The sequence below is a fragment of the Phoca vitulina genome, unplaced genomic scaffold, assembly GCF_004348235.1.
Source record: "Phoca vitulina isolate PV1807 unplaced genomic scaffold, GSC_HSeal_1.0 scaffold3, whole genome shotgun sequence".
In the NCBI taxonomy this organism is placed as follows: Eukaryota; Metazoa; Chordata; class Mammalia; order Carnivora; family Phocidae; genus Phoca; species Phoca vitulina.
In genome coordinates this window covers 64933787-64946902 of record NW_022589706.1, presented here as the reverse complement: position 1 = coordinate 64946902, position 13116 = coordinate 64933787, and the positions used below count along the sequence as shown (strand labels likewise).

The following is a 13116-nucleotide window of genomic DNA, read 5'->3' as shown; positions in this document are numbered from 1 at the left end:
TATTTATTTATTTGAGAGAGAGAGAAAGAGCAAGCACAAGCAGGAGGGCAGAGAGAGAGGGAGAGAGAATCTGAAGCAGACTCCGTGCTGAGCATGGAGCTGAGCATGGAGCTTGACGTGGGGCTAGATCTCAAGATCCCGAGACCACAACCCTAGCCGAAACCAAGAGTTGGATGCTCAACTGACTTCGCCACCCAGGTGCCCCTAGATTTCTCTTCTTATTTCAGCTTCCAGACCATTGCTGACCTAGAATAGCTCCCAACTTCCCTGAAGTACATGCTATGAAATCACTTAATCCACTGCTCTGCTTTTGCTCTAGACATTTAATTATCCTATTGGTCAAGTCTCCCTTATTCATTAAAGATTTAAGTACCTGACTCAGTCCTTTCCTCTGTCAGTAATCCTGTCATCATTCAAGATGGTGTTATACAGACTGAGGAGTCCTCCAACACTCTGCCGCCCTCCCCCCGCCCCCGGCCAGCCAGCCATCTACTCCCATGGTTATGCCGTCTATAAACAATAATTGCACTACCTCGAAAATGTCCTATTTCTACCCTCCAATGGCTTCTCTATCTAATCTTATTTTTTTTAGCCCACTACCTCTAATATCGTTCTTGAAATAATTCATTGACTCCAGCACTTTCTCTATTACCCTTCTCTTGCCCTTACACTGCTTGAATTCCAAGGCCCATCATTAAAATCACTCCTTTGCAGACAATCTCAACTCTCATGAAACTGCAGAACCATGCTGATTGATCTCACTGGGCTCGCAGCACTATCTGGCAACTCATTTTCTTAGAGAACTATTTTATACCTTCTTCCTTCCCTTTTCTTTTCAAAGCTCAAATACTCTCTCCCTTGTTCTCTCTACTGACGATTTTTCCTCAGTTTTCTTGGTGAACTAAGAAGCAATCAGGAAATAACTTCCTCATCCTTCTACCACCAAATTTTCCAGATCTACATCCATATGTTTTTGTCTTCTTTTCGGTAACCACGATGGATCTCCTGCACCCTTACAGAGGCCTGATACCTCTCCTGGGCATGGAATTCCATCCCCTCTCCTACTACTCAGAGACTTTGCCCCTGCAGTTATCCCCTCACGTGCATCCATAATATCATACACTATGTTATTCTCACTAGCCTACAAACATGATATACTATTTCTTACTCAGAACAAAAAAAATCCTCCTTTGGTTGTACATCCCCTTTTGGACTCATCCCATTCTTTCCTTCTGTCTTTTAGAGCAAATCTCTTCAAACTGTCATTTAAGTTTTATCTCTACTTCATCTCCCACTCTCTTGGACTCAGACCAGTAGTTTTAGTCCCTACTATTCCACCAAAGCTGTTCACAAAAATGAGTGAACTCGTTGTTGTCAAAGCCAAAGGATAATTCTCAATTGTCACTTTATTTGACCTCTAAGCACCAAAAGACATAGTTGCTCAGTCCTTCCTACTCTTTTTGTTTTGTTTTGTGTCAGAGGTGGGGAGGGACAGAGGGAGAGGGAGAGAGAGAATCCTAAGCAGGCTCCACATGCAGCATGGCGCCTGAAATGGGGCTCAGTCTCATGACTCTGAGATCGTGACTTGAGCCGAAATCAAGAGCCAGACGCTTAAATGACTGAGCTACCCAGGTGTAGTCCTTCCATAGTCTTAAAACATTTCCCTTCTGGAAAACCATGCTCTTTTTATTTTCCTTCTACTTTACTGGCTTTTCCTTCTTGGTCTCTTTTGTTGGCACCTCCTTCATTTCTAATCTCCTAGTTTTAGACTACAATAGTGCTCAGACCTCCAGATTTCCCTAGTCTCCATATATACTCCATACCTACATGATCTTATCTAGTTACATGGCCTTAATTACTTTATATATGCCTATAATTCAGTCTCTCCTCTGAATTCTAATTTTATTTGCCTAGGTGAGTGTTCTACTTGGATGTTAATATGCATCTTTAGGCTAATATGTCTCAAATCAGATTCTTGATATTTTTTCCCCTTGTCCAACCTTTTCTCAATCATTCACCAGTTGCTTACAACGCAACTGGGAATCATTCTTGATTCCTCTATCCTACAAATCCCCTATCTGATTGAGCAGCAAATCCTGAAAGCACAACCTTGAAAATATCTATATCTGACTCTTCTCTATCACTAGCAATCTAATCTGGGCTATATCTATCCAAATGGATGTGGGGCTAGATCTCACTATGATTACTTCCAACAGGGCTTTTACTCTTGTAAACTGTTCTTCAAAACACAGAACAGAGTAATCCCATTAAATGTAAATTAGACCTATGTTTTCAAGCCACTCAATGGCTTCCCATCATACATCCAAATTGTTCACGTAAGCTTCTGAGGTATGACATGATTTGGATTCTGGTTACTACCCACTCTGCCTTTCTCTCATCCTGCTGCACCCACACTGTCCTTCCTGTATTGCTCTGACATGCAACACATCTCCCATAACTCAAGGCCTTTGCTCTTGTCATTCCTTTTGTTTGGAAGGAACCCCGTCTCCTGCTATATGCACAGTTCACCCCATCACTTAAAATAGTTTTCTATCCAAATATAATCCTTGGGAGAGGCCTCCTCTAATCACCCTACCTATGTATAAAAGAACTTGGACATCACAACCCTGCACTCTCTATCCCTTAAGCCTGCTTTTTCTCTCTCTTTTTTTTTTTACTGTCTTTTCCAATTAAAATTTTTATTATTGAAGTGTAGTTGATATACAATGGTATATTAGTTTCAGGTGAACAACATGGTGATATGACAATTCTGTATTACTCAATGCTTACCATGTTAAGTGTAGTCACCATACAAAGTTATTACAGTATTATTGACTATCTTCCCAATGCTGTACTTTCTATTTCCATGACTTACTTATTTTATAACTGGAAGACTGTACCTCTTAATCCCCTTCAGTTATTTCACTCCCTCCCCACTTTCACAATAGTTTGTTCTCTGTATTAGTAGGTCTGTTTCTGTTTTGTTTGTTCATTTGTTTTGTTTTTTAGATTCCACATATAAATGAAATCATATGGTATTTGTCTTTGACTTTTTTCACTTAGCATAATACCCTCTGGGTCCATCCATGTTGTTGCAAATGGCAAGATCTCATTCTTTTTTATGGCTGAGTAATATTCCAGGGTGTGTGTGTGTCTTCTTTATCCATTCATCTACTGATGGGCACTTGGGTTGCTTCCGTATCTTGGCTACTGTAAATAGTGTTGTAGTAAACACAGAGGTGCAAATATGTTTTTAAATTGGTGTTTTCATTTCCTTTGGGTAAATATCCACTAGTGGAATTATTGGATCATATGGTATTTCTATTTTTAATTTTTGAGGAACCTCCATACTGTTTTCCACAGTGGTTGCACCACTTTACATTCCCACCAACTGTGCATGGGGATTCCTTTTTCTCCACATCCTCACCAACACTTGTTTCTTGTCTTCTTGATTTTAGGCATTCTGGCGGGTGTAAGGTGATACTGCATTGTGGTTTTGATTTGCATTTCCCTGATGATTAATGATGTTGAGCATCTTTTCATGTGCCTACTGGCCATCTGTATGTGTTCTTTGGAAAAATGTCTGTTCTGGTCCTCTGCCCATTTTTAAATTGGATCATCTGACTTTTTTTGGTGTTGAGTTGTATATAATTTCTTTATATATCTTGGATATGATCCCTTATCAGAAATACCACTTATATATATCTTCTCCCCATCAGTAGGTTGACTTTTCATTTTGTTGATCACTGTTTGCCTCTATGTGCACTCTCTATCCCCTTAGCCTGCTTTATTTTTCTTTAAAGCACCATCATTATCTGATGGTGCATTTACTTACTTGTTTTTTAATGGTTTACTGGCTATCTCTCAGCCCTAGAAATTCCTTTGAGGGACACTTTTTCTTGTTTTTTTTCATGACTCTATCTCCAGTACCTAAAAGTTCCCAGTACATGGTAGGTGCACAGCAATCATTTCTTGAGCAAATGACTGAATGTAATTTTATGGCTCTCTCACTTAATGGGGGGGTCAAGGATAATAATAAGAACCTGAATCTATACATTTTAACTTGCACCTGTTGGTTTCATTAAATATATTAGCCTTCTTGTTCAAAGTTAAGTTGGAAAAATAGGCTACCTCCTCAAGCAGATAGGCACAGAAATAGTGGGAATTGTACTATGTATAAACTGTACTTCAAAAGTTAACACAGAAAAAACTTAGAGATGTTCTTTGGAAAACAGTTTTGAATATCCTTTTTGGTCACTGAAAGACACTTTTGATAACTCAGAATCAAAAAATTACTCATTCTGCTGTATCTGACTCATAATTTCCTGTTAATTTCCCCCCACCCCTTATGATACAAATCAACAGCACTGCCTGGATCTGTTTTTCCATTTCATTCTAGCTAAAGGGAATGGAAATTTTTATAAAGAAGCATGCAACATGTCTAAATACAGCACTATTTATAGATCTCACAAATATATGACCTAAAGAACAAAACAGGACCTCCTAATTGTGTGCCAGCATGCTAAGGATGTTATTAGAAACCTTTGTTCACATTCAGAAAATTCTGCACTTGAATAAGGAATTTAGAGTATTTTACTTAATGTGTTTGTCAGTGGGCAGAAAAAGGGGATGGGACTTGTCTAAAAGAAGTAGAGTTTAGCATCTTACATTAAATATAACATATACACAGATTTAACAACCTACTTTTCCTTGAAATATTTTTTTGTGTATGTCTTTATCTAATGGAGATGCTATGAATGCCACATTGAGTTTTTTTTTCTGCTTAAAGTGTGAAATAAAAGACAGTTTATCATTAGAACACGATTTAATGAACTAAAGTGACCTTAAAGTTAATGTCTCCTAGGGGCACCTGGGTGGCTCAGTGGTTAAGCGTCTGCCTTCGGCTCAGGTCGTGATCCCAGAGTCCTGAGATCAAGCCCCGCATCCGGCCCCCTGCTCCGCGGGAAGCCTGCTTCTCCCTTTCCCACTCCCCCTGCTTGTGTTCCCTCTCTCTGTCAAATAAATAAATAAAATCTTAAAATAAATAAATAAATAAAGTTAATGTCTCCTAAAAATAAAACTTGGAAACAGTTGAAACAAATATTCTCTTATAATCTTTTGAGGTAACTTATCAAGAAAATTGAAATAAGACTCACAAAATGATTTAATTTTATTTGGAGGAATATGTTCTTAACCAGCTGAGCCACCCAGGCGTCCCTTGGAGGAATATGTTCTTAAACAACTAACAAATGAACGATAAAATCAATTTTTAATGCATAAGCCCAATAATTCTCCAGTTGTCTTTACTCATGTTTTCATCAAGCTAAAGAGCATCATACAATTTATATAAAATTTCTCCAAATTAAATATATAGTGAGGAGTGACTCCCGCAATTCACCACAGTGCTGACTGCATTTCAATATTTGCTTCTTATTGCTGTTCATCACAAAATGCTTTTGTGTCTTTAAGAAAACTGTATAACATCAAACATAAACCTATCTTTGTCTCTTACCTCTTTGTTCAAAATTACCAAATCAGGGTTATCACCACAATGGGGTCCTAGTAATATAAAATCCTACTATGCAAATAAAATACTGCTTTAGGTAAATGAATACTATATTAGAGCTTTCCTCGGAGGAAATAAAGTATCATGGACTATTTTATTTTATTTTTTATTTTTTATTGTTATGTTAATCACCATACATTACATCATTAGTTTTTGATGTTCATGGACTATTTTAAAAGGCATAAGAGGAGAGAAAAAGACATAAATTTAATAAAAACTGCAATATTAAAAGGAATAACTTTAGTGCAATGTATTTAATTACTTGGAGTCTAAACCCTAGATAAATTGTCTGTTTTAATCACATGGCTACTGTTACCTGGTCTATTAATAGTTCACAGGTGTGAAACAGTGTCTGCCAGAATTAATTAGCTAAGGGGCAAGTTTTTGTTAATCTCCAAATGATTCTTTTGTATATGGTGACACTTGAATTAAACAAATTAAGATATCAAATTTAAAAGGATTTCCATAGTTTGGGAGTAAATTCTGAAGCAACCTCTAGTTCTGTAATAACACATTACAAATTTCAAATAAATGTTTAACATTAACAATATGCTTTTATTCATGTAAGGGACTTGTGCACACAGGAAAAGGATACACATCAAAATATTCAGTATTGGCTCGACACTTTTCACTTTAAACAAAGTAAATCAATATATAGCTATAATACCACCATCCTAAGCACAGCACAAGAATTACCTAACACCTTATAAGAAAGCTGAATCTTTCAGTATGAAAATGAACTTGAAATAGCCCAAATTGGACTTTAAAAAAAAAAAACAACAAGATAACCTCTTTTAAGCCAGTAAATATGTAGTGAATAATTAACTTTTTACATAATAGGTTACTTAGTAGTAACCTACTCATTATCCATTCAAAAAAATACTCCCTGAAAACCTGCTTGTTGAGCCTGTTCAACTTTTCAAGAGAAATTATTCTCTTAGAAATTAAGGCTTATTATCTTCTCACAGATGTTTGATGCCATCCCCTCAGAACTTCCTGTTAATACGTTATTTTATATACATATTGACAGTTTTAATTTCAAGCACAAACTATAAATAATCAGAGCCAATTCTAATTTTATTTATTTATTTATTTTTTAAAGATTTTATTTATTTATTTGACACACAGAGAGAGACACAGCGAGAGAGGGAACACAAGCAGGGGGAGTGGGAGAGGGAGAAGCAGGCTTCCCGCGGAGCAGGGAGCCCGATGCGGGGCTCGATCCCAGGACCCTGAGAGCATGACCTGAGCCAAAGGCAGACGCTCAACGACTGAGCCACCCAGGCGCCCCACCAGTTCTAATTTTAAAAGATTCCAATAACTCAAACTCAAACTACTACAATGTCTTTCACATAATTAAATGAATTTCCAAGAATTTAAAGAAGAGGTAAAGAAAAAAGGAAAATGGAGAAAAGAGAGAAAAGAGGATAATTTTGAAAACTTCTCCTTGATTCTAATAAAGAAAAACAAAACACCTGTCACTGGCAATATATTATTACTATTTTTTCATATCACATACCTTGGTCTCTGTGACTGGCCTTGACTTGGGTTTTCACCTACCCCTGGGAGACCATTGTTAGATTCAAACCTCTTGGAAGCTTCACTTTTTCGTACTAATTAAAGAATGAAAAAAGAAATAACAGCACAGGTGATAAAAATATGAAGTAGCCTTATTTAAAACTCAAACATTTAGCAGATACACTAAGGTAATTTTTACAAATCACATTTATACCATCAAATTAATGACATAATGTCATTAAACTCTTCAGGGATAAGTCATATTACTTTTAAAGACAATGAATTAATTCCTATTATGAAAATGACTACATTATTCTTTGATGAAACTATTAAGCTCCTATAATACTCTTAAAATGAGTAACCAGCAGCTTTTTATAATTTTTAAATTTAATATAGAATTATTCTTTTGACACCTTATATCTTAACACTACTGAAAAAGAAGGACATTCATGGTTTCTTAAAGACATTTTGGTTATCCAGATGCCTCTCACCTTGTCGGAAATCTGATTCAGAGGAAATGACAGATGGACTTTCACTGGAGGTACTAAAGATATCACTGTGGTAAGTTTTATATCTTCGAATTGGTTCTAAAAGGATTAAACAAAAACATTAGAAAGCAAATGCATTAACTGTTCCACACAAATCAAATATTACATTTACTCTTATGAGACTAGAACATTTTATATATTGCTTTAAATTTACCAATTGCTGGACGATATCCAAACAACGTGATTCCAATTTTGAGGCAGTCTGACATACTGGTTAAGAACCCGGACTCTGACACCAGATTATCTGGGCTTGAATCTCAGCTCACTACTTGCCAGCTGTGTGACACATTAGGAACTTTCCAGAAATGAAAATCTGAGCATAAAGTCTTCAGGATAAAATTTAAAACCTCCTTAGCTTGGTATTCAAAGCCTTTAATAACCTGGTCTCCGACTACATTTATAGCAGTGGCTCTTAATATTGTGGAGTCACAGATTCATTTGTTAGAATTTGATGAAAACTACAGACCTCTCTCCACCCACTCCCCAAAACATAAAAAACGACAAACTTTTTAATATAAAAAAAAAAAAGATTGAATGAGTTATCTGAATCCTTGTGGCAGGGTGGAATGTCTGAGCATGATGTTAGTGGATAATAAGCCTGCAGAATGAGAGAGACTGATGTTGCAAATGATGGTGGGAAAAACTGATGAAAAAATGTGCTGAAGGAAACAGGAGATGGGAAAAAAAAACCCCAACATACATGCATAGTAATTTCAGCAAGGAGGAAGAACTTTTTCTTCTTAAGAAATGATGGACAAGGGAAAGAGTGAAGATACAGAAAGAATCCCAAGATACTCATTCAGAAGTTGCCTTACTCCTGGTAATAAAAAGTGCATCACTTCCTGAGAGCCAGTGGCCAGGAGCTTGAGAAGAGTAAAGAAATTCTGCTAAGAAGAATGTGATAAGAGTCAGTAAAAACCACATGAAAGCTTTTATATATCCATGAGAGCTTAGATTAGGCTAGAATGTATGAATTTTATTGGAACCAGTCAGAATGGTTTGGTGGTTTTTTCTTGGCACTAGAGAAACAAAACCATGGGAAACACTAGAACTGAGGTGGGGGAGACATGGGATGTATGATGGCACACAATGGATCTATGTGAGGGATTCTTTTTTACTAGTTTGCAAACTGGAGAACAGGAACTTTACAAAATGAATTATTCCTTGTGCTGCAAGGTGTTCAGTAGAGATTGTTAAAAGAAAAAGGGATGAATAAACGAATGAGAGAGTCAAATGGCAACACAGGAACCAGGATTGTAGAACCAAGATGAACATGATGGGCTGGAAGAATGGGAAGATCATGCTGAGACAAGGAAGGAAAAATGGCCACTTGATGGAGAGGAAGTTGCACATTGTTCTTGTGGCAATGTTTACCTGGAGGAGTAGGCATGATACAGAAGACCTCTACTTTGTTCACCTTTGTACACATTGAACATGAGTATGAAATAATACCATAATTAATGGAAAGAGTTTTGGGATTGAAAATCCAAATATTTACTAGTACTTTAAAAAAATGATTCCATTCTACCACAAGCAAGTCTCATGGTAAATAAGATAATTAAAAAAAAAAAATTCTTCTGGTTTAAAATAAATGTGATTTGAAAAGATTTTAGAAGATATCAAACAATGGTTTTGTCTAGTTCTATTTAAATTTAATGAACAGTTAAATGGTTACTTAAGAAGAACTGCTATTTTCCAAGGGCACTGAAGAACTTTTTGTTATATTGTTATGGAACCGCCACGTTAAATTTTTGAGGGATTTTCCCAAAGTTAACTTGAACAAATTACAAACCTGGCATTGCAATGTACAGGACACGAAATAAAACCAACAAGGGCAAGGAGAGGACTCAAATGTACAGAGGCAATATGGTTTTTACCATACAAAGAAAAGTACAGACTTGCAATAAGACTATTTAGTAGACAGAGTAGAGAACTCAGTCACTTGGATGTTATGCCATGCAATAACAATTTCACACCCCACATTGAATGAATTTACTGTTTCTTCTTCTTTTTTTTTTTAAGATTATTTATTTATTTATTTGTCAGAGAGAGAGAGAGAGAATGCACAAGCAGGGGGGAGCGGCAGGCAGAGGGAGAAACAGGTTCCTCTCTGAGCAAGGAGCCCGATACAGAACTCGATCCCAAGACTCTTGAGCCAAAGGCAAATGCTTAACCAACTGAATGACCCATGTGTCCCATGAATTTACTGTTTCATAACTATTTCTGCCAGTGGCTGTAAGATAGTAAATAAATTTCAAGTTGAATTTCCATTCTTTGGTGGTGCTTCATAATTGTTCTTGTATTATTTCATGAGTCCATGTTCCCTTTCCTTTTTTCAACTCTTGGGTTCCTTCTATGAGACAAATTAATGTAATATTGATTATCCCCTCTTAAAAGCATAACAATAAATCATTTTCCCTTAATGAACTGTTGGTCTATAAATGTTCTTAGTACCACACCTGCGGGGAGGGAGGGCACTGACTCATGATGCCTTATTGCTTTAGAGTCATGGGGCACTGGCACTCCAGAAACATGGACTGGATGACTAGCTTTGCAGCACTACTAGGGGATAGGAAGACTTGGAAGACCGGGGTAGGCGTAGGGAGTCTATGTTAACTAAACTGTGGGAATCTCTTTTGTAAGCTTCTTGCATTCTGAAATGTATCTTTTAAAATGCTGTTAGCCATGTTCCTTTCATGTAGTGGCATGGCCAGATTAAAGTTCCCAGGCATTATTTACTACTCAGTCATGCTTACAAGAAAAGCTAGCCTTTGTAAGCATGGGCTTTCCATTTCTGAATTAAATAATAAATTTAACCATTTCAGGAATTATTATAAAATTCATTACAAACATAAAATTACTAAACATGTCCTTCACCATGAATGTATCTTGCATTAGTGTATATGGAGAGCCGTATTTTGCAGGCTTACAGATCAAGTGATCTCATGGGAACATTGCTTGGCTTTCTGAGATGACCTACTTAAAGGCATCCAGTAGACACTAACTAGTGCCAGAGCAGATTTCGTCCACTCTTCTCGTCTGCCAGAAGAAGGGTAGTCCCTAATTATCCATGACGGGTCCTAACATTATAGACAACTTTTTTTTTTTGAAGGATCCAGATACCACAGATATGTTTTCTATATATATTTAAATGTATACTATAAGCACCTTACATTTGGCCCAGATCCCAGGAATGTGGTATTAACTGAGTGATTAAAAAAGAGAGGAAAAAAACATTTTTATTATGAAAACTTCTACACAGAGACAAAAACAGAGAGCACAATATGTCCTCACATGCCCATCTTCCAGATCAATAAAACCTAGTGATTGTTATTTTAATTAAAAAGTGTCAGACTGGGGCGCCTGGGTGGCTCAGTCCTTAAGCATCTGCCTTCGGCTCAGGTCATGATCCCAGGGTCCTGGGATCGAGCCCTGCATCAGGCTTCCTGCTCCGCGGGAAGCCTGCTTCTCCCTTTCCCACTCCCCTTGCTTGTGTTCCCTCTCTCGCTATGTATCTCTCTGTCAAATAAATAAATAAAATCTTTAAAAATAAAAAAAAGTGTCAGACTATTTTTTTAAACAAAGAAATGCTCCTAAGTATTTATAGTATACTACAAAGTTTTATAAAAACCAAAATTCTTGAATCATGTGAAATGGACCTATTAAGAATATTCAGATATGCACTTTATAAAATGCATATATGGCCATTTTCATTGCAATGTTAAAACTCTAAGAGCAAAATTTTAAGCTTTCACCATTATAATTGCAGAACTGTATTTGGCTTTTGTGGGATAAAATTAGATTCAATATCTAATTTGTTGAGTTGCAAATTTCTCAGTTAGTAAATATTTAAATGAAGCCTACCTTGTACAAATGAGTGTACCAGGGTCCATTTAGGGGCTATGATTATTCCTCATTTCACTAAACAATTTCCTTCTCTTTGATTTCCTACGAGTACTTAAGTTTTTAGATGTGGAAAATGAAGTTGTAGGAAAGAATCTTAGTGTAGAAATAATGAATGCAAAAGAATAAATGAGAGAGTAAAATCAGCCTTGATACATGTCACCAGAAAAAGCAGCACCAAATTGGGTATATGTGAATATATGTATATAAACACAGAAAACACATAGGAATATATTCTCTCCAAAAAACATTTTGTAGAATAGCAGTGAGAGAATGAGAAGAATAGGATCTACAGAAGGATGGCTTAAAGAATTAACATTTGGGGCGCCTGGGTGGCTCAGTTGGTTGGGCGACTGCCTTCGGCTCAGGTCATGATCCTGGAGTCCCGGGATCGAGTCCCGCATCGGGCTCCCTGCTTGGCGGGGAGTCTGCTTCTCCCTCTGACCCTCCCCCCTCTCATGCTCTCTGTCTCTCATTCTCTCTCTTTCTCAAATAAATGAATAAAATCTTTAAAAAAAAAAAAAAAAAGAATTAACATTTGGAGTCTAGTTATAGAGATTCTGTAATCATACATACTCTGACAATTGGAGACATCTTTTCATTTCTAATTATATTACCATAATTAAGAGTATACTATTTTTGGTCAGAGTACAAGATATAAAAATCTGACAGATGTTTTGTTATTCTTTAACCTTAATCTGGTCCTTTAAATAAAAATCACTCCAACCCTAATATCCTATCGACTCCACTTACATAGTAACAATAAGAAGCAGGCTAGAGCATTTAGACATAAGTTCTTGACAGTCACAATTTCTACCACCACTTAACACTTTAAAATTTTTTGTTCACACTTAACACTTTAAACATATAAAGCTGTAGTATGTGATCATGAACACTATGCTTTTAATATTTAGGATATTATGAAGATTTACATGATATTCTGAACTTACGTAAAGCTATTTCAGATGAAACATTCAAATCTACAACCTTCCCATTAAAATGAAACTAAGCAAGCACAAACTGTAATCTAAAAACTAAAAACATCATTTACAAGCGACACATATTCAAGCTCCGACAAGTGACAGGCAGAAAGTGAGACTCAGACAACTGCAGCATCAGGAACTAAATAATTAAAAAAAAATTTTAAACTCTGCATTTTTAAGGTTACGGCTCTAGTGAAATATTTCAATTTTCGAATACACCAAAGAAACAAAAATAATAACATTATGTTTTCATGTATTAAGTGTTTTTCTCTGTGCTTTCTTATCAGGGGATTAATTTTTAGGGATTAAAGATTATTCCTTTTATATTTTCAGTAGAGTCTACTGTATTCTATGTTATACCATGCCACCTGCTACATGAACAGAACATATTCTAAAATCCCTTGAGAGCTAGACATGATCAATAAAATTTTTAATCAGGAGGAACAGAACTCACGCAAGTATAAAGATACATAACTAAGGAAAGATATATGGAGAAATGCTCTGTGAACTGTAAATTACTTTATAGATGTAAAATTTGTGCAGAGTAGGAACAGCAAAAAGAATGAAGTCTCTAGTCCCCTCAATCTATAACAGTCTT

General features: G+C 36.3%; 1 protein-coding gene across 8 annotated transcripts in view; it reads right to left on the bottom strand.

Annotated features, from left to right (window-relative positions):
* PTPN13 (protein tyrosine phosphatase non-receptor type 13) overlaps positions 1-13116 on the bottom strand; it is a 204421-nt gene that overhangs the window by 80184 nt on the left and 111121 nt on the right. For all 8 annotated transcript variants that reach the window (XM_032400721.1, XM_032400723.1, XM_032400726.1 and 5 more), the window contains exons 8-9: positions 7576-7671; positions 7086-7179 (exon numbers count right to left, since the gene is read on the bottom strand). In XM_032400721.1, coding sequence (XP_032256612.1) covers positions 7086-7179; positions 7576-7671 — 190 coding nt within the window. The remainder of the gene's footprint in view (positions 1-7085; positions 7180-7575; positions 7672-13116) is intronic.